Below are 26,019 nucleotides of genomic sequence, written 5' to 3'. Positions count from 1 at the left end.
AGTTGTTTTTGGTTGCTGCAATGGCTAGTGAGTGCCACTGGCTTTTCAGTGGCTAGAAGTGAGAGGCAAAAATTCCTGCACTAAGCAAGATGGTTGTGTTCAATAAGGAATAGTGTGTCCCAGATGGCCAGTGGCCTTTCAGAGAACCAAAAAGCTTGTTTTATGTATGAGTGAGATCCAGAGGTTACATGCTCTAGAGGCAGGTGCAGAGCACAGATCAGCTCTCTCTAAATACAGCAGTGCCGTGTCCCTTCCATTGGAGCTCACTCTGCTGCCGCACAGTGGCCTCCCCGTAGCTGTCATAGTGTGTGCAGAGAATCCGAAGTCATTTTTATATCCACCTAAGAATAGCATGATTTGAAAGGCACGGTGCTTTGACTAAATTCAACATCATCCACAAAATCCATACTTTCAAACAACGGAATATTTAATAACTCGCTGCTTTGGATGATCACATGTCTTAGTCTTCCTTTGACACCAATTATCATGAGTGGCTTTACTTTAAAAGTGCCCATCTTTCAAAAGATGAACACTGTTTATCTCTCGAGACAATCATAAATGGTGGGAAGAGACACAAAGATAGAAATTAGGAGTTTTTCAGAAATGAGGGTTTTTTTGTTGTTGTTGTTAAAAGTAAAATAAAAATAGCAACACGACTTCTTGATTTTCTGATTTAAGTCATTTCACATGCTAGTCATTTCGGTTGGCCTCTCAAACCCATTGTAACTAAGATGGTGTAGGCAGACCCGGTGGTTACAATTTCAATCAGGCATTAGGCGCCCACGGAGGAAAGCAGTTACCTTCATTCTCATATATATAGTATTTCTGACTTTGAAACATGTGGACTCTGTCTCAGGAATTTTGCCCTGGCAACCCTGGAATATAACTTTTTTTTTCTTAAAGATTTTATTTATTTATTTGTCAGAGAGAGACACAGTGAGAGAGGGAATACAAGCAGGGGGAGTGGGAGAGGGAGAAGCAGGCTTCCCGCAGAGCAGGGAGCCCGATGTGGGGCTCGATCCCAGGACCCTGGGACCATGACCTGAGCCGAAGGCAGACGCTTAACGACTGAGCCACCCAGGTGCCCCAGGAATAGAACTTTTTGACAGCTGTCACTATTTCTAGGCATTCAGGGCCCATATTTACTACTTCAGAACCATCACCCTGAATTTAGTAACACACAGCGGCCTGTAGGCTAGGGCCTAGACACCTATCTGGTTTCCTGGGGGCTCTGGCTAACTTCCAGAGCTAATTGTTTTGTTGCTGCCTTCTTATTACGATGTCCCTGCTATCCAGAGAAGTTTCTATTTCCTGGGAATTAACAGCCAGAAGAGGTTTATAACCTTCAATTTCACAGATCTGTAGAGCTGGAAGGCCCCTTAGGGGTGGTCTAAATCACCCTTCTCATTTTGCAAATGAGAAAGTGGTCAAAGAAATGACCTGTCCAACACCCCCCAAGTTGATAGAGTTGGGCCCCAAATGGAATCTCTCAACATTACCCACAAGTACATTGTCCCATTTAATAACCGTGGGCTGATTAGATTCACTTCCAGAGTGCTCCAATGGCTGGCTAGTATAGAATTAGGAAATCACTGAGAATGCAAAACCATTTCCGCCCCCAGCAAGTTTTTCAAACTTTGTAATTGCTTCACTTCAAACTTTTGAACCTCAAACTGTATATGTAAAAGGGTGCCACCCCTTCATCATTTCTCTCACGTTCTTGGGGTTGTATGTGCACACGTGTGTGTGTGTGTGTGTGTGTGTGTGTGCGCGCACACACGCGCGTGCGAGCACATGCGCTTTCCGAGATAAGGAGCCTTGCAGCTCTGGCTCTGAATAACAAAGTGGCTGAAGCTGTTAGGAGCTGCAAGAATGCCCACTTCCTACTTGACTGGTGACATATTTTTTGCAAAGCGGTTCTCAATCGGCTTCCCCATCTCAAACAAATTAAGATTTAGAACAATGACTTCAAGTTCCGTTTTATGATGTTTCTGCTCAGTACAGTAAAATAACTTTTTTCGCAAACACAAAATATTTCCACCCCCCACCGGTGAATTTGAATTGTATTATCTGTCACTCTGCATTTACCTGATACAGAATTTCCTCCAAAATTAGTTCCCAGGAACTTTGGTCCTGCTGAACCACTTTAGAGAAGAAAAAAAAGTTCTGTGGTCAAATATGATTTGGAAATTGCCACAACTATACTCTCATTTTTGGTACTCTGAATGCCCAGTAATGTATCAGAGACCTTACAGGAAATAATGAATTTAACTTTGCTTAACCCAGGATTTCCCAAACATACTTGAATTACTTTTCCCCTATAACATTATTAACATCTTGCAGAACTCAAAGTAGATGGGCAATTCGAGATAGCATCTAACCTTTTTATTGAACATGTTCTGCATGCCTCCCAGGGTTCCAAGCACTTTACGGGAGTGACATTTTTCTAAGGCTCAAAGATCAGAGTACATATTCAGACTGTAGTCAAAAGGCTCAGGGTTCAGTTTTGGCTACATCTCTTCACAGTTGCATAACGTTGGCTAAATTACCTAATAATCTCTAAGCCTCAGTGCCTTCATTGCAAAATGGAGAGATAAGAATAGATCGATATAATGTGGGGAGAGGAGAAAAAAAGTACTGGTAGGATATCCAAGTAGAAGAACGGCAATACTTAGGTTTTTTAACTGCATCAAGATAAACAAAACAAAACAGAATTCCTGTCATTGTGTTTTTGATAACAATTGAGGCTAATTTTTTTTAACCTTCAAAGAAATGTATCATTGGATGTAACAGGACAGGCTTTTCCTCTAAATCTTTTAACATCATACAATAGTTTTCTGATCGGTACCTGAAAATTTTTTCATAATCTTGGGAAATCCCTTATTGTAGGAAACATGTCATCTTGTGGAACACATAGAAAACTTGCTGGATTTTAAGATCTTCTTCCTAGCCCTGACTCTCAGTGGGGCACAGAAAACTTTGTAAGTTGTTTCTCATGGAAATGTAGGCTAAACGCTGGTTTCCACATTAGCGAACAAGAGTCTTTTTAGCTCAAAATAATAACAGACAACCTTCATAGAGTGCTTTCTAGGTGCCTGACACTAAAATCTCAGCTTATGGAAGTAGTCCTGTAAGTCCTCAGGAACTGCAGAAGGTAGGTACCAGTGTTGTTCTCATTTGTAGGTGAGGAAACAAGCAAATTCTGAACTTGCCCAAAGTCTGTCAGCTACTGAGGGCTAGAGATGGGAACGAAACGGAGCCAGCCTGGCTCCAGAACAGAGACAGCAGACCACCCTGCCCCAGCCCCCATGTCGTAGCCCGACGGACAGCAGGATTGCTTTGCATTCCTGTGGAAGAGCAAGAAACACGGGGGTCGAGTAAGGAAAAGGGGGGAAAAAGAAAGAGTTCTTTTTCATTTCTAGAGGACAAGAAACAGTATGTAGGGTTTGTCTTTTCAGTCACTTTTTACTTCCCACTTTTTTGGCCGATACTCTCAAGTGTTACGGACAACTGTGCTTTGGCACTGCCTGGCTCTCACTTCTGTCGAGACCTCTGCACCTGCTCCTGGGCCCCTCTCCTGGGCCTCTCTCCTCTTCCCTCACTGGCCGGGGTGACGCCTACTCTTGGGGCTCAGCTTGGGCGTCAGTTCCAACAGGAAGCCTTGTCCTCAGACTCTGCAGGAGTCCCTAAGTCTCCCAGCACCCAGAGCCTGTGCTCGCCCTACCTTAGCGCTTACCAGGGCAGTACAGGTGCCCACTGACTCACTTCTCTTACACGACAAGCAGGAGAGCAGAGGTGCATCTGTTGGATCCCTAGGGTCTGGTCCGGCACCTAGCACATGCTTGGTGCTTAATGACGATTTGTTACCATCCACAAGCGCATCATTCCCCAGTGGGTCACCATGTCCAAAATAATGATTCGCCACCTACAGTTAACTCTTTCTTGTGCACAAATAGGACTATTCTATCAGGCCCGATCACGCAGCTGGAAGAAAGAAGGAGGGGTGTGTTTCTACTGAAGCTTTGCCTCTCCTGTCCTCCTCTCGTTTTCGTGGGCCTCTTCACCCCTCCCAGGCCTTCCACCAACACTTAATTACTCTTTCAATCCTCCCATCCCCATGGGTGTTGGGGGCATCTTTTGCAGCAACACTGAAGAGCATCTGGAGGTTGGGTGTTGACGAAGACTCGGAGGGAAGTCCCTATCGTGACACTGACCAGTCCCAGGAAGATGATGTGGGCAGAACTCTCACCACAACTCTGGTTGTCTGGCCAGCAGTTCTGACCCTTTAGGGGCAGAACACGTGACAGAGAGAAGCAGAGATGTTATAACAACAGACACTGTTGCTGCGGGGGTCTCCATGAAGTGGCAACTGCTGGTAGGAGTTACCCACTAAAGGCTGGTCCGGCTAATACTGAGTGCAGCAGGGGCAGAAGGCAATGGGAGAGAACGCCTTCTACCTTCTATCTCTCCTGCCTCTGCTCGGATTAGGTTATAATTATGTGTGATAAACTCTCATGCTGTTGCCATCTTGTAAGCCAGGTCACATTACTCTACATTTTCAATGTTTATAGCCAAATCATCGGCATAAAATCTAAGACATTACATAAGTGGTTATTTTTCTGTCTGTTTTTGAAACAGAATTTTAGAGATTGGCTTACTCAGTCACTCACTCATGTATTCAACCAGTGCTCGCTAAGCACCTAGTACCAAGGCTTTCTGCTGGGTGTGAGGGGGCCTGAGAACGAGTAGGGTAGGGCAGGGTCCTTGCTTTCATGGAACTCACCATACACAAGGGTGCAGGTACAGAAATAACTAACAACATATAGAATGTAACTGGTATGAAATTGCAGGAAATGTTAATTCAGTTTCAGAGATGTAGCTGGGGTACCAGCAGGTCATTAGATCAGCACTGTTCCGCAGAGTGATGGAAATGTTTAGTTATCTGTGCTGTCATGTACTATAATCACTAGATACAGGTGACTATTGAACATATAAAATGCGGCTGGTGTAATTGAGGAGCTGAATTTTACATTTTATTTAATTAGTTTCAATTTCAGCAGCCCCTGTGGCCAGCGGCTACTGTTTTGAATAGTGCGGATCTAGATAATAGTCTATCTGACAGAAATGTAAAAACTGGGAGAAGCACTGGTTCCCAAGAAGCAGGCTGATGTTTCAACAATGTAGAGAGAGAACTGAAGCTCTCTATGATTTCCAGACCCTTGTAACTACCTGCCTATTTGACATCTTAAAGACTCTTCTAACTGAAGCTGTTCAAAATAAAAATCATGGTCCTCCCACATAGCTAATTCATCATTTTCTCATCTCAGTATCTCTCAGATCCATCCGCTTGTCCCGTCTCTCCTGCCACTTCTCTAGTCCCAGGCTCCTGCCTGGATTACTGCAGTGGTCTCCTACTTCTTTATACTGTCTCTAGAACAATCCTTCCCAAATGCCAAGTCTAACTAGATCACCCTCACCTTTAGGCAAAAGCCCCCAAAACCTGATTGTGGCCCTATCACATTTGGCTCCTGCCTACCTCCCTCGTCCCATCTTTTACTGCTTTTATCCCTTTATCTCCATTGCAAACTCACCTTCCTTTGTTCGTTAAACCATGTGGTTGTGAGTGGAGAGCAGGTGGCATGTACAGATGCCATTAACATGCATGTGTGTGTGTGTGTGTGTGTGTGGTGTGACCAAATATACACCACTGTCATTTGGTTTCACTAAAATTTGAGGAAGCTTCCAGAGGCACTGTGCAGGTGCCTCTAAGAAATAAAAATAGACGCTTTTATTTAGGCCTAAGATCTATCTTTGTTCAACATAAGTTTTAATTAACTAGAAGGCTTTCAAAGAGACTCAGATCATGGACATCCTTTTAACTGGGTTAGTGTGACTGATGCAGGTACAATGTGGGAAAACAACACATTTTAGCGCTATCTTATCCCTTGTTAACTAGGTCATCACAGATCCAAATCAGAGAGAAGGTAAGAAGCCATAACTTAAGCTCTTTGATAGTCAGAGTCCTTGTTATGAGGGTGATGTCAAATATTTGGTAAAATACAGTGTCCGGCCAGAGGAAGAAGAGTGGATTAAGAGAAGAGTTTCTTCATGCCACTACTTCCCCTACTAAAGTTGGCACTTCGGTCTCACTTTTGTGGTATTTTTTTCCTTTTTTATTGTTATTATTAATTTTTCAAGGTGTTTCGGGAAAATTTCCTTATCCCCAAACGTTGTTCAGACAGAATTGTCTTCTTAGGAAAAAGGAGACATGTAGGCAACCCTCGCTCTAAGCTGAACTGAGCTGACAAAGTTTGTCTTCAAAGGTCCCCATGCCTCCTCTTGGCATGTTTCCTTTTGTAGGTACTTTCAAACTCTGGTCCAGGAAGGAAAGTGGTTGTATCCAAGGGATCGTTAGTCACAGCTGAACACGAATTTAATATATGCATTTGATTTGTGAGGCCCTGTCCTAAGATCCTCGCCTCTCACAGGAGGACGGGCTGGGATTCCCAGTGCGATGGGAGAGCGAGTGTTGTCCAGGAGGCTTCTACACAAGTCCATTGTCAAATGCCAGCTTGAGCCGCATGTCAGGCCAGCCTGGTGTCTAGGACAAGACGGCCTGCAATGGCTCAGACCAACCGACTGGTGTACAGGATGGGCCGTCCTCCCATCCCTATCCCATGCAGGCTTCCTTAAGGCAAACGAGTTACTAACACTGCTCGAAACGATCTGTTCCTGACTTTACAAAATATAAACTAGTATTAGCCACTTAAAGAAGGGCCGATCTGAGTTAATTTTTTCTATCGTCACGGTGCATAAGAATCTCCTGGACAAGTTATTAAAAATGGAGCTACATAGGCCCCAAAGCCAGCAGTCATGATTTAGCGAGGGGGTTATGGTGGTGATGGAACTGGGCAGGGGGAGGGGGCAATAACATTCTTAAGTTTTTAAAGGTGCCTGAGCCTATTCTGGTGTAGATGGTCCACAGGCCAGAGTGGGAGAAACAAGGCCTTGAGAAACGATGGGGAAAAAGAAAATTTTATAACAGGTGTCAGGTGAGATATGTTGAGGTGATGAAAATTTACTTCATCTAATGGCAAACCCAGTTCCATTTAGCAACTTAAAAGAAAAGCCAGTTTTTTAATTACTAGAAAGAACAAAGTAATGTATTAAAAACTAATTTTCTAGGCTAATTTTGTGACCATATCAGAAAATGTGATTATATTCTTCACAAAACTATCTGAAGCAGACAGTCGCCAAAATTTTGAGAATGAATTATAACTTAGTGAATTGATCAATGACGTCTGAAACATTTTGTGATGCTGTACTTGAATAGAATAACAAAAAGTTAAAATAATAAGCTGTTCAATTATTTTAGCCAAAAGAAAGTTTGGTGAGTTTTCTTCTACTGAGAAGTATACCTATCTAATAAAATCAATGTTGCTGACTGTTTAAATCATTTTAAGTTACTAAAATGTGAAAAATTGAAAACAAAATTTAGATGGGTTATTCTGACGAGTTTGAATGAGAAAATTCTAAACTATTGGGTAATATGTATAACTGATACAAATTTCTAATTTTCTGTTCATTCACAGACTATGGAAAGGTTAATTTTCTTGCCATTTCAAGAAAATTCCCAAGGAATTTTCATATTGGATCATTAGTCCATTTGAAAGGAAGACTAATTTCATATTTGTAGAATATTCTATTAAATGTGCTACCATTACTAAAAACTGGGCTTTTCCTTTAATATTCTCTGTTGAATCAAGATACTGAAGTAACTTCCATCAGTTTGCTGGTGTAACAAAAAAAATCTTCAGTAAATGTATGTATTTCTTGATGGTTCACTCTTTGCCCCCAAATTTATTTTAATGGTGTTGTAGAGACATACTTGCTGGGTATATGTCTTGAACCAGTGCATTCTCTGAAAAGGGAGAGATAATGCACAACCTGTTGTGACCTAGTTATAAAAATTTATAGAAATTACCACTATCTCATTTATCAAAAGTTAATTAATCTCTATCCCCTGGACATCTTTCAACATCAATTTATATATATTTTTTCACTGAATGGGAAGCACTTGAAGTAAAAACAATAGTGATCCAGCTTTAGTTGACTTTGATTCCAGATTACATTCTGTTAGCGTTTATACAGTAAGATTCCAGACTGAAGAGTATATAACTTTTAAAATTCCAAATACTAAATTATATGTCATTTAAAGCACTCAACACATTTCTCAAAGCTCTTTCTTTAGGGGTCTTTTAAATCCTCAGAGATAGGCAAAAGTATTCATTACATATAACCATTGTATTTCTTTTAACATAGTTCAAAAAGTGGAAAAACCTATACAATTAGCTTCTTTAGGATACTTGTCTTATTTATTGTTACTAGGTGCAAACTTTACACTGGCATACACACATTAACAGTACTTATGGATGGCTGAATTTTTCAGGTTTTTGGCAATGTGTAAACCCAAACCTTAGACGATTCCTTTAAGATGACCCATTAGGTATTTTTCTGGTATTGATGCTTTACAACTGTTAAAAGTATTAATGTTTTCCCCATTAGATGCATGATTAAAAGTTCCCGGTCAAGATGGCAGGCTGACTACATGCTGTAGTAAGCTCTGCTCACTCTAAATTTCTAGAAATGCTGGAAAAAGAAAAGTGATGATAACAAACAAACAAGCAACCATAAACATACTGGAAAACAAGAAAGTAAACCCCCCAGTGGACTAGAGGCCATGAGGAATCCCTAGAAGACCAATTTATCTTATTTTATTTTTTAAAAAAGATTTATTTATTTATTTTAGAGAGAGAGAGAGAGAGAGAGCAAGAGAGCATGAGTGGGGGTAGGGACAGAGGGAGAATCTCAAGCAGACTCCCGGCTGAGCACCAAGCCCACACGGGGCTCAATTGCAGGACCTCGAGTTCATGATCTGAGTCGAAATGAAGAATCAGATATTCAACCAACTGAGCCACCCAGACACCCCCCTAAAAGACTTAAAGAGAGATTGCCTCAAAGAAGAAACAGAAGCCCACTGAGAAGACAAGAGAGAGGGCCATAAAGACTGAGAGCTCACCCAGAGCGCTCTCTATCCAGAGATGGAGAATGCTGGGGCAGGGAGGGGCCCAGCAGGAGTACTTGGGGGAACAAAGCATGTATAGCCAGGTGGTTGGGCTTCTGCACAACAGGAACTGAGAGAATAATGATGAAGCTGAACAGAGCTCCAGCCGCTGCAATGTCCAGGAGGGAGGGGCCATCCTTGGCAATGACTAGCCAGGAAAGCACTTACTCAGCCACTCCCTCACTCCACTGAACTCGGGCTCTTCACTCAAGCCGGCGGCACAAGGAGAAATAGCAAACCATCTAACTGAATCTCCACTACCACACACGCACAAATGAAGAAGCTCCACATTGAGGAAAAGCCGGTGCCAAGAAAGGAAGACTTGAGTCAACAAAAAGTAGAACGCACACCGAGAAAGAAAGAGTGATGTGGCAAGAGATGCAAGGAGATACTGCACCTCAAAGGATCAAGTTGATACAGTGACAATGAAAATCTTTTATGTGTATTTAAATAAATGAAAATGTGATTTAACATCTGTGAAAACTGGCCGTTGTTCTCTCCGGTATTGATTGATTCCTGAGGCAGCTGCTGCTGGCCACCATCTGTTAATCACCTGTTTCTCTTTTTTTAAAGATTTTATTTATTTATTCGAGTTAGAGACAGAGAGCAAGTGATGAAAGGGGCAGAGGGAGAGGGAGAGAGAGAATTCCAAGCAGACTCCATGCTGAGCGCGGAGTCCGACTTGGGGCTCGATCTCACGACCATGAGATCCTGACCTGAGCCAAAACCAAGAGTCGGACGCTTAACCAACTGAGCCCTCCAGGTGCCCCACTCACCTATTTCACAATGGGATCTTTATTTGAGCATTTCCCCTTTCCCCCTTCGATAAATGTAATTAAATTGTGGCCAATGACTTGGGTCTTTATGATATACCAGGAACCCTGCTAAATACATTTTAGCATGTCATACATTTCTGTTTAATCCTCACAATAACCCAACAACAGAGGACACTTAACTCTATTAACAGACGAGAAACTTGAGGTAGAGGGGGCTAAGAACCTTCCCTGGGGTCCACGGTAACTGTGGGATCTTGTGCAGGACCGTGAGGCTCTCTAGTAACAAAGCCTCTGCTTTGAATGCTCCCTGATGAAAAACAATCAGGTAAACTGTGCTTTTCAAAACCAAAAGGTGCTCCTGTCTTTATAATACATCTCACTTCTCATAGATCACTAAGTGCTCATGTTGCTTCCTGTAGGCTCTCCAATCAACTTTGCAACAAGATTAAAAACAAGTTTCCAGCTTACAAAAATAGTGACAAGCTCGAAAAAATACCTTTTTTTAATCTGTGCCACAGTCACACTCTCCTTTTATCGTTAGACTCACAGATGCATGAATTTGTCTGCAGCATCAAAACTTGAGAGCGCTTTTCTTCAGACCCGTATTCCTTTGAAGAGTAACCAAAGAGCATTACAGAGGAAAGGTGCCCTTCAGTTTAGGACAACCACCTAGCTTTCTTTTTCATTGGCTTAATTTCTTCTAAGTGCTATATTAACACGGGCCTATTTTAAAGATTAGATACGTAATACACAAAACATTGTTGAAGGGAAAGATGAACGTTGTTACCAAGTGATGCTATCTCCACGGTGGGGAAACTAGGCCAGTAGAGTTGAACCTGAGCAGTGACCAGATTGAGAGCAGAGAATCATCCAGAGCTTTTGATTCTGCTCATCCCTTAGCTCTTCTGGTCAGTTTGGGTAGAGGGGAGCATGAGGGCTCTACCAAGCATGGAAACCTCCCAAGGGACCAAGAGCAGTCACCTGGGGCAGGACTCTGAGCTCCCTGGTCCTTCGGGCCTCCCTCCATCAACAAAACAGCAGTTCTTACAGTGGTGCCCAGTTATTCAGAGTTCCTAAGTCTGTTTGTCCTAGGGAGCACTTGCATTCTTTTCCTTTGCCTTGCGTACTGCCAGTAGTGCCAGATATGGGTTTTTAATTTGATGAATAGTAATCATATGTGCCATGTAAAAACCCTGTGCTGAGCTAACCTGAAGGCCGCCACATGGCAGAAGGGGAGAAAAGAGATGAAAATAAAAGGGAACAGAGAACAGAAAAAAGGAAGAAAGGAAAAAGGGGAAGAGAGTGACCGAGTCCCTGCTTACAGGTGTTCTGTGCGGGGAGCACCACACTCTTCCAGGCTGAGTCTGGGCCAGTTGGTGGTGGGCCAGCCACCAGTCAGCTGATGTGTACGATTCAACCACCGACTGTTAGAAGAGTGAACTAGCTAAAGCCCTCTAAGTGTTCCAGGTACCCCTCAGTGAGCCCTGGCCGTGTTTGTGATCCAGCAGCTAGCCGGTGAATGCCTGACATAGTAAAGAACCTTCAGGATTCTGGTGCCAGACATCCAGATGTTAGATATTTGAATAGCACCTTTGCACTTTCCCTAACTAAGCAAATCTTTAAGATCAACCATAGGATACTCCCTGTTTGCTTAAACAGATCACTCATTCCTTTCCACATTTGGATGTAATCACCAACTTTCAGTGTCCTGTCTCAGTGTGATAGCATTTCTTTTGTTTTCAGAAAAACACCAGTGGCTTAGAAACCCTTCCTCTTCCCACCATCCTCCCTGCCCCCCCCACCCCGACCCCAAACTGTAATAGCTCTCACAGCCTGCAGTGTTTCTTAACATGGTCCAAGGTCAACCTGCATCAGAGCCATTTAGTGATGTGGATAACTACCCCAGTTCCTGGGTCCCACGCTGCTTCTGGACTAGAAACTTTGGGGGTTTTCTTATGCAACTTAAAGTCTGAGAATCTTAAAAAGAGTAAGGCCCAATTTTGATGTTTCTTGCTCCTTCTGAATATATGACACATGCACTATTGATCAGAATGTCTGTTTTGGCCATCTTTCTCCTTAGAGACCCACTTGGTGTCACAGTGTCAGAATGGTCGGGGAACCATGTAAGGAACATTGGTTTGAATGGGTGTCCTTGCAATACTTTAGTTCAGGAAAGAATCTGAAAACTTTCAAATCCCAGGTCGGGTAGAAGAAAACCACTTTCCAGCACCTTTGTTTTTTAAGGATCTCTGGTTATCGGTCACTGAAAACAGACAGGAGGATCAAACAACCTGGCTATCACGCCAACGTGGAACAATTCAGTTCCTGTACTTCTACTGGGATCATATAAACTCTCCTGGGCATATTCTATTCATCAGCAACTTGTTTCTGGCAATATAATGGCCATTAATAGTAATATAAAATAAAACCACTTCCTCCCCCACTGGGCATCCTGCCCACTAATACCTTCCACCCTCAAAAGAAATGGCAAGGTGACCCTTGAATAAAGAACTTCTGTTTATATGCAAAGGAAGATAATAGTTGAGTGTAAGGGTTTGGATCACAGACAGCTGAACTATTCTGAATAAGAAAACAGAGCGTGTTCTCATTCTTCTTTGCCATGAAGGAGGGGTCAGAGAAACAGGAAAGGAAAGAAGGTGAAGGACAGGGGATGGGAGGGGAGCCTGAGCTATAAAACCACTTTCTGCTTTGGAAGAACGGTGGTTACCAATATTTTGTTTTAAATCTCTAGCCTCAATGCAGTGTAAATAAACTTCTGGGTCTGACACCTTCATTGACGTCTGTCACACACACAAATGCCTTCAATGAGGGGTTTGCGGTGGAATCTAAGGAAAGGCTCCAAGTCTTGTTTGGGGGACACCAGTACAGCGCAGGGGCAGGGCGGCAATTCCTATGCTGATGCAAGTTAGAGGACGTAGGAGCTGGAACCCCAAAGTGACCTTGGGAATTCAAGCCACGTGGTCATTCATTGATCTTCTGTGGGGACCATTCGATATTTCTGAAACATGGGCTGGCATTTGGCATCAACTCTATCGAGATTTTAAGGAGCACACCAGCAGCTTTTCTATTTTGTGCCTTAGGCTTTGCATTTCAAAACTGTGTTGGCACGTGTAATTAACCGCGGTTTCTTAGTAGTTCAGAATTCAGCAGTGTCTTTGGTCCTCATGCCTCCAAAAAGCTCAGCATTTTCTGTAGGGTTTACTAACAGGTTTCATTGACCCAGGAAAGGAGATTTGCAGTGATGGTATGGAAGAATGGAAAAGAATAGGATTAAAAAAATAATCATAGTTTATGGGCGCCTGGGTGGCTCGGTGGGTTGAGCATCTTCCTTTGGGTCAGGTCGTGATCTCAGAGTCCTGGGATCAAGCAACATGTTGGCTCCCTATGCAGCGGGGAGTCTGCTTCTCCCTCTCTCTCTCTGCCCCTTTCCCCCTCATGCTCTCTCTCTCCCAAATAAATAATAAAATCTTAAGATATAATCATAGCTTAGAAGATAAGAATGAAGAAGAAAGCAAGAAAATAGGAGAGAAGCAGATGGTTGGGGGAATGGTGGAGTGTCATTTGCTGGGTTGAGTGGTACAGGCCATCTGCCATAGACTGTTTCTATCTCCCGAATTCAAATGTTGAAATGTAATCCCCAGCGTGATGGTGCTAGGAGAGTAGCCTTTAGGAGGTGTTGGGGTCATGAGGGTGGAGCCCTCATGAATGGGATTAGTGCCCTTATAAAAGAGACCCGAGCGAGCTCCCTCACGGCTTGCTATGGAAGGATGCAGTGAGGAGACAATCAGGAAGTGGCTTCTCACCAGAAATCGAATCTGAAAGCACCTTGATCTTGGAATTCCCAACCTCCAGAACTGTGAGAGATAAATTTCTGTTGTCTCTAAGCCACCAGTAATTTTGTAATAGCAGTCTGAACTAAGATATGTCCTCACATTGTAATAATAGTCCACCCAACCAGTAGGTCCATTAGATAATCACTCAGAGTTAGTGAAGAAAGCACGAGTTCCCAACAGGCAGATAGAGATCTAGCAGAAGATCTAGAAACCTCATCTGCTCGCATGCCACTCAGCCAGAGCACAATTAATTTCTCCCCAGGAGGACTAAGGACTCAAGGCTTCAGAGAAATCAAAGACAGCCTCTTTCTACAACATAGTGAGGTTTCCTGCCTACAAAACTGCTCTATCGGGTCTAGAAAAATCTTCTTTAATTTAGAGTAACATGAATGGCTGAAATTATTTTATAAACCTGATTTATCCTCCTTCCACATGAAACTGCTTTTGAAGAAATGGCTGAGGAGAAAGTCACGTGTGTGTGAATGCTAAAGTTCTGGAAGGGAGAAGAAGGGGGTCCTGGAGAAACTGTACTCTAAATCCTCAGTAACTGAGAGTGTATGGGCACATCAATTTCTTTAAGGTGATAATTTGGAAGAAAAATAGAAAATACTGTAGGATTTAAAAACAAACCACCCCAAGAGGCTCTTGTGGTATCAATCTAGGATTCTTTCTCCACTTAAAAGAGGGGAGCAAATTTTTTTTTACAGAAGAAAGGGAACAAATCCTCAACACACTTTGGATACCTGTGGTATTCATCTGCCTTGCAATGATTTTGGACGGGTTCTTAGTTGCCTGCTCGTACTCATGGTATCACTCCACATGTTGTTCTTGGAAATCAGATGAGCTACGTTAGGGGTCTGAGAACTGGAAGAAACTCAAGAAAAGAGTGGGGTTCTGGGGCAAGCCCCTTTGCCTGTGCCTCACCAGACCTACCGCCACCCCTGGAAAGACACATGCCGGTTTGCTGGGAGTGTGCCGCGGGCTGAACCGGCCGTTAGGGTGGGCACAGCACCACGACTGCAGAGGGATGCAGCTGCTATCACAAACGCAAACCTCTGTTCCTACAACGCCACTTCTTACTTGGGGGAAAGAAAAACCTCAGATGGTTTTCTGCTTAGGTTTTTTTTCTGTAGCCAGATGTCTCACCTTCAGTTAACTTTCTCCTGATAGCATCTATCTATCGCTATGGGCTGTTCTACATGTTTTTTCTACCTTCGCTATGCCAGACAGAATGAAATATAACCTTTTTTTCTTTGGTGGCAATTCAAACGGAAGAGAAATATGTTTCTTGTCTCTTTGCTAGTGGTTAATATGGCAGTTAAAGTCTCCAACTTTTAGACTTTTTCTCTCTTCCTTGTATCTCATATGTTGGAAAAACAAATAATCTAGCGCTCTAGATGGTTCTAGAGCCTGGTCATAACTATCATGATTGTGCTTCCTCTAAAAGAGTAGGACATTTCCAGATATATTTGTAAAAACAAGTAGCTGGATTTCTACTCCTGGGGCATAATTTGGTCCTTCAGTAATTGGAGTTAATTCTTGTGTTACATAAGTTAATTTCATTTTGTTTTGAAAATAAAAAACGTATGCACAAAGAGGTGTTATTAGCGTATGAATCCATAATATTCAGAAATAATTTTCATCAAGGCAAACAAAGTGGCAAATGAATATTGTGGAAATCTAATCCTTTAAAAAAGGGTTTATTTGGCCTGGCTTGGAAAAAATTTTAGCCGATTATATGAAGCAAGATATCTCTTGCCCAGTGAGCAGACTGAATTATAACATTTACCCCATCTTCCTATCTAGTTTTTTAAAAATTTTAATGTGTGAAAACACAATTAAAAGTAAATCAGGAAGATTCTGTATGTATTTGGTTATTAGAGTCGTACGTATTTGTGTTTGATTTTTAGATTTGACTCTTTTTAATTTTCCTTTCTCAAGTAAATTGCCGTTGCATTTTAATGCTTTTCACTTTCTGGGTCACATGACTATTTTAAGAATTAAGTAATTTTGATCAAATGTGGTGTCTAATAAATCATTTTATATGCAATTTATACTTTATTTAAGGGTAAGTTGGTCATTATGAAACAAAATTTTTCTTTATGTTACAAGTTGCCACGTCTTCTTTGATCTAACACAAATGCTACTACGTTGACAATGTCACTGCATCGAGGAATATTACCATATTTTCTTTTGTAAGCAGCTTAAAAACATACCAACTTCTGCTGCTTGATCACCGGAAGTTACAGGGTCAATCATGGCATGTTGCTCTAAACTAGGTTTTATAGAAATTTCTCTTCCCTAAGAGAAGCAATAGTTCCTCTTACAGACATGGTGACTCTCACTGTAAAGAAATTTTTTCCCTGTAAATTAGATAATAAGGATGGACTATTGTTGTGCTAAAATTAATATTAAAAGACTGGCTAGCAACTGAGCAGTTACAAAAGAAGTTTAAAGCCAAATGGAGCACTGAGCAAGGAACCAGGAACTTAAATATGCTGAGGGGATTTTTCAAAGCCGAATGACTTAGACCCTGAAGAGAGAAAAATGCCTTCCTCACAGGCCAGTTCCAGGGGTCCTCTCCTCCTGGTTCCTTTTCCTATCCAGTATTCTATTCTTCTGCTGGTCTAAGTATAAACTAATTGACTGTTAAAAGCTTACGATATGACCATCCTCAGGGAATTCGCGGGTTCTCAGAGCTTAGACACTACTCACACTCCAGAGGTAAAACACCCATCAAGTAGCTGGATCTCTCCCTTGCTTCACCCTGACTGTGACCTGAAGCCTCCTAAGAATAGATTCCTGGAGTGGTCATCTAAGCATCTTTGACCAAGCATAGTCCAGAGGACATGACACAAGCAGTGGACACTCACTTCATGTGAGTCTCCTTTCTACCTTGTGAAGGGGGTGAAGTGATGGTCCCTTTGGAAATAATTGCTGACACCTACATTATAACTGAAATTTAGTTGCTATTAAGTGAGGGGGAAGACTTCCAGGATGTCTCTCCTCCAATTACCAAATAAAATAGTAAAAACAAAATATGGCAAGATAAATATTATCCCAAAGTGGCTAGTGACCACCACATGCAAAAAAGGGAAAAATAATGTAGTTGGATAAATTTCACAAAGTGGTGGCTAGGGGAAGAAACAGAAGGCTCAGGTACCATAGGAAGCAAATAAAGCTTCCCATTTGTTCCCCAGAACTAGAAGCAATATCGGGGAAAGACACTGATTTTAGAAAAACCTGTGAATTCTCCTTAATACACTCCAGGCTGGAGAAGTGGACTCAGGGGTGAGTGAGCCCCCTGGGGAAGGTCAAGGAGAAACCTATAGCATGAAAGCCCTAAATACCATGACAGGATCATACCAGAGGCAGAAGGGGGGTGAGCTGCCACGGTTGGGCTTGCCCTGGTATAGGGCCCCAAATGAAATCTCAGAAACCGGAACAGCACCCAGCCCTCAAGATCACCACAGCCATCTTTCACTCCACAGGAGAGTGGATTAAAAGCAACACTCAGAGCTGGTGAACTTATTCTGGATTTGAGCTCGTAAATGCATTTGTCATCTGTTAGCCAGATGGAAAGAAATGGTGTGACCCTTCTGCATATGGGAGAGAAAATCCCCGAAAGCAAGGAGGCACACCTTCTCTCAGAAAATACTGATGATGGAATGATTGACACTAACATATCTTGGCTAGGTTTTAAAACCTTAAAGAAAGAGATTCCTTTGGAGATGCAGACAGAAAAGATAATCATTTTCAAGGGGGGGGGGCATTCAGGGTGGTCTCAGAGTTCTCCACAGTAAAATTAAATGCCAGAATGTAAAAATAAAGACCATGTATAAAAAAGAAGCCCAAAGGATGCTGTTGGGATAATACAGTGGGGAACAGGTTGTTTCAGAGAACAGGGTTTAGACTGAGGAGCTGGTTTATCTTAGAAGAGCAGAAGTTGAGAACTTGGGGAGAAAGATGAAGAATAAGAAACTCTTAAGATTTGCCCAGGGGCTTGTGTGGTTAAGACAGGGGATGCTCTTTCAAAGGCATTTCTGTTTTAGGGTTAAACTCAGGTAAGCTGCCCAATTAATAGTGGTTCCTCAGAAGTTTCAACCTAGAAGAGAAGAAAGACTTACAGGTCTTGTGGAAAACTGCTTTCCTAGGGACCAAGGAGGGCAGATGAAGTAGAGCAGGCTCAGGTGGGAGCTGAAAGTAAGAGTGGATACCAGCCACAAGGTGCACCAGGCACCTGGACAGTGAGGGAGCAGAACAACATTGCCCCCTGAAGCTGACCCACGCTTTTGAGAAACTTCCTTTCCAGTCTGTGTACCATAGAGCTTTGCCTCTAGCTCTTCAGTGTTCTGAAATGGCCCAATCTGTGAGATGCTTTGTCCTGGGATCTGTTTTTTTAGGGTATTTTGTTCTTAGACTCCAAGTGCACACTAGTGTATCAGATGCTTGTGGAAACCCTACTGTAAAGAAGCTACTTAACTCTCCCCCCTCCAATCTCTTAAATGTGTTTGAGTGTAGCATCCCTTCCCCTTATAATGGCTAGGAGCAACACACACTGATGTAGTGTGATATATAATATCTAATAAGGCAATTTTAGAGAGTACATGTAAAAAGAGAGTGAAGGGAAAGAGAAAAGAGACAGTTCAGGGTGTATGAAGGAAAATCCTGCCCCCTCCTATCCTTGCTGCTGAAAATAGCCCAAATACCTTTAGGCTCCAAATTGCTATTGGCTGGATTAGTTGAAGCGATGCATGAGCAGATAAGGAGTGGGGTCAGTCATGCCACTGGCTCTTTGCTAGGGCCTGCTGGGATGCTGGCCTTACCCCTTCACCTGTCAGGATGCTTAATTGATCATTCTTTTTTTTTTTAAGATTTTTTATTTATTTATTTGACAGAGAGAGACTCAGTGAGAGGGGGAACACAAGCAGGGGGAGTGGGAGAGGGAGAAGCAGGCCTCCCGCCGAGCAGGGAGCCCGATGCGGGGCTCGATCCCAGGACCCTGGGATCACCGCCCGAGCCGAAGGCAGACGCCAAACGACTGAGCCACCCAGGTGCCCCTAACTGATCATTCTTAAAGTTAACCTATGGAAAGGTGAGTCTTAGTTTCTCTCCAGGATTAAGAACAAGACCAGAAAAAGGGTTGGATGGAATATTTCCGAGCAGATTTATTACTAACTCCACATGCAAACCAACAGTCAAGCCAAGGGATCTTAACAACTGAAACTTTGCTGGTCGGGCACACAGTGATGCTTAGGATGAATTCCTCTCACCACTGGCCCAGGAATCAAAAGGAACCAGAGAAAAGGTTAGTTCAGAGAACATTTTGATATTTTGGAATTTTTTTTTTGAAAGTTTAGGCTTTTGTAGCCCCAAATGGTTCTGGGGCAAAAAAAGTTATTAGCTTTATATAGTTATTAGCTATAACAATATGTTATACTCAAGCTTATGGTTTACCAGTAAGTAAGCTGGCTAGATCTACAATACAGACACTGTGTGTAATATTCATTTCGCATGGAAGCTCTATTCAATTGAGTGCAAGTCTATTGACAAGGGTTATCTAATTTGTTAATGTAACTGCTAAGCTATAGAGAATATTAATACTGAATTCTGATTAAATAGACTTTGGGGGGGATGACAAACCTGAGCAACTAACACGAATATATTATTTCTATGCTCCAAATAAATAATGTTAAGCAGACTGGTGTCTGTCTCCATGTAGCTTATAGCGGTATTTGTAGTAAAAAACAAATGAACAAACAAGAAACTGATGTTTCAACCAAAGAACACACACACACAGAGAAGGATGAGGATTCTTTGAGTTTCCCTTATGCTTGATTTATTATCTCATGATACCCTATGTTTCATGAGAGGAAGCCTAGGAGGGAGGATGGTGAGGGCGACATGGACCCTGGAATCAGAGAGACCTAAGGATCAGTCCCACCCCTGCTTAGTCATATTATAGCCTTGGGCAAGTTACCCAACCTCTCTGAGCTTTAGTTTCTTCAGATAATTCTTATTTCATTGGGTTCTCGGGAGGAGTGAACAGGATAATGTGTATCTGGTATGCAACAAGTCCTCAGTAAATAATAAATATTTTAATGGCCAATATATTGGACAAAGATGATAAAAGATGGAGGGTAGGTATGGGCAAGAGGTTTAAGGAATTGGATGTGAACCTGGAAAGGAAGGAATCAGGTGGAAGGCTAAGAAAATAGTGTTAAGAGTTTTGAAAACCTGCAGAGTTATTAGATGAAGCATTGGTTAATTCGAACACCCTATATTTTCTAGAGCTGGTATATATATTCGTAATCTTCCTAAGTGGAATGCTAAATTACTTAGTATGGTTTGGTGAAAGTTGCAGTGGTGGGATCAGGAGTCAGCAGACCTGCCTTTTAAGAAATTCTCAGTGTTCAGAAAATAATACATCTGACACATATGCAAGGTTATTTTTTGTAGCATAGTTTCAAACAGAAAAAGTTTGGAAACAATGCACAATGTTCAATCAATTAGGTGGGTCATTCATTTACCAGAATATTGTGCAACTCTAAGGAATATTCAGTTACCTCTTATTAAAATATGAAAAGATATACAAGATTTTTATTTTTTTAAAAAACAAAGATCAAAGCATTTCATATAATATTTTACTTCTTGAGTATAAAGCTGGGAGAATTAGTATCTCTATTTTTTTAAAGATTTTATTCATTTATTTGACAGAGAGAGAGACAGTGAGAGGGGGAACACAAGCAGGGGGAGTGGGAGAGGGAGATGCAGACTTCCCGCTGAGCACAGAGCCTGATGCGGGGCTCGATCTCAGGACCCTGGGATCATGACCTGAGCCGAAGGCAGACGCTTAACAACTGAGCCACCCAGGAGCCCCTAGTATCTATATTTATATTTGCTTACATAAACCTAAGGAAGCTGGATGGACATAGAAATTAAGAAAAGTGGTTTTTGTGGGGCAGAGGCTGGGAAGACCCAGAAAATGACAGATAAAGGACTGTATGCCATTTTCTACTTGCTGGCTTTTTTTTTTTTTTTTGAGCCAGGTATAATTTCAATTTAAAAAATAAGTTAAAAAAAATTATGGGGGCGCCTGGTAGTTCAGTCGGTTAATTGTCTAACTCTCAGTTTTGGCTCAGGTCAGGATCTCAGGGTGGTGAGATCGAGCCCTGCTCCGCAGTCAGTGGGATGTCTCTCTCTCCCTCCCTTTCTCTCTCTTTCTCTCAAATAAATAAATAAATAAATAAATAAATAAATAAATAAGTAAAATCTTTTTTAAAAAGTTAAAAAAATTTAAATGCTTATAAAAATGTGAATGCTTTAAAGGGGTGTTATTCATAATTTAACATTAGGAATCAGATTGCTTTATCCTGACACTAACCTGAGGTCAGTTCAAATTAAGAAGGATTGAGTTTTGATTTGTGAAAGAGGCTGAAGAGGGGAGAGGGTCCCTTTTGGAGCATAATATATCCCAAGGATCAGAGTTAGAGGTGGGGTACATTATGAGAGGATTTAGAGTCTAAGTTGTATCCTGGGATACTGGAGCAGTGGGGAGGCAGGTCAGGCTGGGGGGAAAATGGAGAGAGGGGGCAAGGATCCACTCTGCCTACTAGGTGGTTTTGCCTGGGTCCCTTGGAACTTGATTGCACTGAAAGTCAGCTAGGGAGCTGACCTTGCCAGAACCATGGAGCCAGAAGACTTCATGAGCATTTCAACAGCACAACACCAGACAGCTAGCGAGCGCCACCCAAACCTGGGAGCTGAGTGGAAATAAAGATGGAGCATTTCCCTGGTCTGAAGTTAGAGCCACAAGATGGAGGCTATGATAGCTAATTTTTTATCTCAGGCACAGAAGAACCAAGGGAAGGGATCTTTTAGAAGTTTTCACAAAGATAACATTTCTGAGTTATGGACCAGTATTAACATGAGAAGGTGACAGATGAGGAGGACACAAGTGTAATGGCTGAATCTTTCTAGAAGACGGATGATTGTGGCGTCACTTCAATGTGCTTTCTACATGATAGATTAATGGGAGGTTGGATCACTAATCTGTTAGTCAACAGCAAGACTATTGATCTATTGCATGATGATGCATTGCAAATGATATACTGCAAGATGCTTTTGCAGAGCTGGAAAAGAAAAACAACCTTTATACCTAGAACTTCTTTAATTAGACCATAGTTTTATAAGGAAAAAAATATGTCTAATGAAGTGGTGTGGTCCCTATTCCATTATGTATAAGCATCTTTTCTCCACCTTCCCCGAGAATAAACAATAACTTCACACTATTGGCCTAAAATATTAATCGTTTCAGGCATAAATGAGCTTCTGTCGTCACTGTGTGGGGTTACCAATCTTTACCAAATCATTCAGCATCAAATTTTAGCATGTGCCATAGGATTGTCACATCTCTGGTAGGAAATGAAACTATTTTCCCCGAAGGAGACTAATGTGCCCCTTTGTCTGGCTTATGGTCCTAGTTCTGTGCTATTTGAGGAATCAGCAAAGTTCAGAAAACTTTATACTGAGAAATAGAAAACAGCTAACATATAAAACAGAAAGTGGCATTTCGTGAGCTCTGCTCATCTCGTTTGAATATTGGGCCTAGGAAACACATGATGACTTTTTGGACATTGAAAATCACTTGACATTTTGGGCTGGATACTTTGTTTCGAGGGGTTGCTCTCTGCAGTGGCAATCTTCAGCAGCCTCACTGGCCTCTGCCTGCCACATGCCGGCAGCATCCTCCCGTCGGGACAGTCAAAACTGCCTCCAGACGCTGCCAAATGTCCCCGGGCATCAAAATTGACCCAGTTTGAGAACCCCCAACTTAGAGGTTTGCTCATCTTTCTAACTCTTCTGTGGTAGTAAGGGTAACACACCTCAGCCTCATTCAACAGAAATGAAACCCGGCTAAGGATGTAAATGAAAGCAAAACCATTTATCAATCAAATGGATATATTTCCCCCCACCCCCAGAGGCAGCCCCTGAGGCATTTTCTCGCAGAACTAAGGATTTTTACCTCTCAGACCTCCCACGCCAAAGGAAAAAAAGTGCCAAAGAAAAAGTGGCCACATACACAGGAGGACCAGGGATGGACTCGTTCCTTGGTATAATTTCCCCCCCCCAGAAGTTCAAACAGCCCTCTGCAGTAGAACAGAATGTGTTAACTCGTGAACAAGAAAAGAACTCACTGTTTCCAGAAGCGGCTTTTCGGAATTTCGTCAGGTCAACGTGCGGGGGTCTGCTGGGTTTTGGTGGCGGTGGGCCCAAGGTAAACAAGGGAGGCAGGGGCTTCTGCTTGGGGGTGGCTACATTCTTGTCTCCCTTTTCCTTGTCTTGACTTTGGCTCCAGGGCCCTGTCACTGTCACTTTAGAAGGCATCTTAGGGAACTTGGCAGGAGGAGCCCCAGAGGCTGGCTCTTCCTGATTCATTTTGTTCAGGAAGATGTTCTTAGCAGCCTCTATCCTCCTGTCTTCTCTTTTCTCTTCAGCATTTCTGGAGAGGCCTGGGCTTCCTCTGTTCACAGCAGGTTTCAGAACCACCCCAGAAAAGGGCGAACTGGACATCTCGCCTCCGTGGTCTTTAGTTTCCTGGTCTTCTCTTGCTGGTTTTAAAGGACCGGTTTTGGCCTTGGTTCCTAAGGGACCTGGGGGTCCTTTCTGTAGAGATGCATTCTTGGTGGGGCTCTCGTCTTCATGGGTGTCATCAGGACTCAGGGATGGCTTCTGGCCAAAGACGGGCTTGGGAAAGAGGGGCTTGTGCTCATGGTCCTGCGCGGCCGACACAAACTTGCCTTTAACCCCAGCCAGCTTGGGGAATGCTTGCTTCTGCTCAGCTTCCGGGGCTGGAGGATGAGACCCTGGCTTGGGGCCGGGTGGCTTTAGGTCATGGTCTTGGTTTACACTGTGAGGCGAAGGCTTATTCCCAGGGGGCCGGGGAAACACAGGTTTGGCATCTTCCTTGGGCACGGTGACGGCCTTGGGGCCTAGAGGTTTCGGAAATCCCACTTTCACCTCAGGGTCTCTGGTGGCCGAGTTTGCCGGCGGTCCAAATCTTTGGCCCACTCCCGTCGGCTTTAGAAATGGGGGCTTGGGCTCCTTGTCAGGCTTTTCCTCAGATGTAGGTTTCACCGCCAAAGGTGGCTTTGGGGACCCAAACCTGGGTACGTTGCTAGGTCCCGCAGGAGGGCTGGCACTTCCTTGGTTGTCAAAGAGATTCTTTCTTGCTTGTACTCCTGAAGGTGAGTTTTGCCCAGGGACTTTGAAGGGGCGGTTGCTGACAGAGACCTCTTCTGTGGGGTTGCCTCCTGTGTTAAACTTTGCCATGAGGGACTTCACACCTGCTTTTGTATCCTACAAGCACAGGGAACAAAAACTAGTTGAGAGCCAGAAGTCCTAATTGCACAATTTAAAATACTGCACTCCGAAGGGCTTCCTGGTTTGAGGCCTGCCTCGTCACTGATTGGTTAGGGAACATTGTAACACTTATCTTCCTCTATGGCAAAATAGTCTGTGAGAGTTTCTTGAAGGGGGAGGGCTATTGTTGTGCATACACTGTTTCGGCTTTTTTTTTTTTCCTTTGCTTGTCTTACACTGACTTGCGTACTTCTGTTTAAGTGACACTTTACCTTTCCTTTCCCCCCACTGTTTCTCCAACTCTTCTGTTGGATTTACCCTTCCTTCACTTGGCATTTATCTACTTTGTTTTACTTGAAGAAAATATGGAAGTGGCTAATAAGGGACTTCTTCCATATTTTACCGTTAAGCCTCTTAAATAGAAACTATACTTGAAAAAATGAAAGTAAGTTCTTCTGTAAATTCAGGTTGTATGCTTTCTACAGCATGGCCACGTTTAACAGCTCTGTGGTCTGCAAGAGCTCTCCCGTTCCCATCTGCAGTTAAGGTGCGTCTGCTTGCTAAACAGGGGATGTGGCAGAAAAAGTCACTTATTTGAATAAGTAAGTAATAAGTGAGTTTTCCTACTTATTTATAAATATTGAGTGCTGCTGATTCAACTGGAACCAGATGAGCATGCAAAATGTGCTCACCTTCCAGACTGGTCCTGTCTTGGGGGCCCAGGCTGGGGAAAGTGAAAGAGACTGGCTGGGAAGTCTCATGACCAGCCTTCTTGCTTCTCCAGTCTCATCTCTTTTATAAGGACATGTACTACTCCTTCTTGTAAGTCCTGCTACACAGTCTCTGTCCTCGACTAGAATTAGGATGTTACTCAGTAAAGACAGCAGGCAAATAGTCACCCTTCTCTGTGAAGGTGACTTTCCACTTAATCTGGAAACATTCTTGGTGTATTTGCTCTTTCTCTCCAAAGCAAGGATTTGAAATTTTCTAGTTCTTCTAGAAATATTTGAAAATCAGAAGCACTAAAAAAAAAAAAAAATCACTGAAGATACACATGTGGTCATGACAATTTCCATTTTCGTGCTTTAAAATTCACCTAGAAAATGTTTTCTTTCTTCCCACCACCACCTATCTGGCCACACACCCAAATACATTTCACCTTTTGAGACCCCAAAACCACAAAACCATAGCATGGGCTCAATATATGGAAACTATTATTATTAGAAATATTAAGTAGCATATTCAAGGGCTCACAGCCAGGAACTGTGAGCACAGGGATGCACAGCCAGGTGTGTCTAGGGCTCCAAAGTCCAGAAAGGGTCTCATTCCTCTTTGTACCCCCACAACACCTGGACCAGGGCCTGGCATCTTCAGGCTTCTAATGCATATTTGGGGAAATAAAACTTGGCACTGAGCTGAATACTGTGAATAGCAATTTAAAAGAAATGGTGCCCTCAGCTGGATTTTTTCTTTGTACCACACTGCAGTGCCCGTGTATTTGCAGGATGGGAAAAAGGGACTTAAGGCACTAGAAGAAAACCAGATGAGAGCAGCATTTTCCAGCTTGAATTTTGTTCCTTTAACTTACTACCCTATCTGCAAGTTGCTGAAAACATCTTATTTTCTACCTTGTCTTCCTTGAACACCTTTTTTTTTTTTTTTATCCCCGTGATCTCCTCCAATCCTCAAATAATCCCTAAGGGCAATAGGCAGGAAGATGGCAGAATAGGGAGAGTTTGGGTGGTGGGAGAAGGAAGGGGAGAAGATGGGTCCTTCCCTGAACCCTCCCAAGGAGATCACAGCTGCAGAGAACTCCAAAGCTTAACACAAGGTGCATAAAGAAGTATTAATACAAAAATTTGCTGTCGGGGCTCCTGGGTGACTCAGTCGGCTAAGCATCTTC

General features: G+C 42.7%; 1 protein-coding gene across 3 annotated transcripts in view; it reads right to left on the bottom strand.

The window, feature by feature from the left end:
- FYB1 (FYN binding protein 1) overlaps positions 1-26,019 on the bottom strand; it is a 157,966-nt gene that overhangs the window by 74,522 nt on the left and 57,425 nt on the right. For all 3 annotated transcript variants that reach the window (XM_088023518.1, XM_028097973.2, XM_028097972.2), the window contains exon 2: positions 22,952-24,113. In XM_088023518.1, coding sequence (XP_087879644.1) covers positions 22,952-24,113 — 1,162 coding nt within the window. The remainder of the gene's footprint in view (positions 1-22,951; positions 24,114-26,019) is intronic.

The sequence above is a fragment of the Eumetopias jubatus genome, unplaced genomic scaffold (assembly GCF_037043125.1).
Source record: "Eumetopias jubatus isolate StellerSeaLion01/CBP00866 unplaced genomic scaffold, mEumJub1_p1.0 scaffold_5, whole genome shotgun sequence".
Classification (NCBI taxonomy): domain Eukaryota; kingdom Metazoa; phylum Chordata; class Mammalia; order Carnivora; family Otariidae; genus Eumetopias; species Eumetopias jubatus.
The sequence above is the reverse complement of the archived record's forward strand: the minus strand, read 5'-3'. Positions and strand labels throughout refer to the sequence as shown.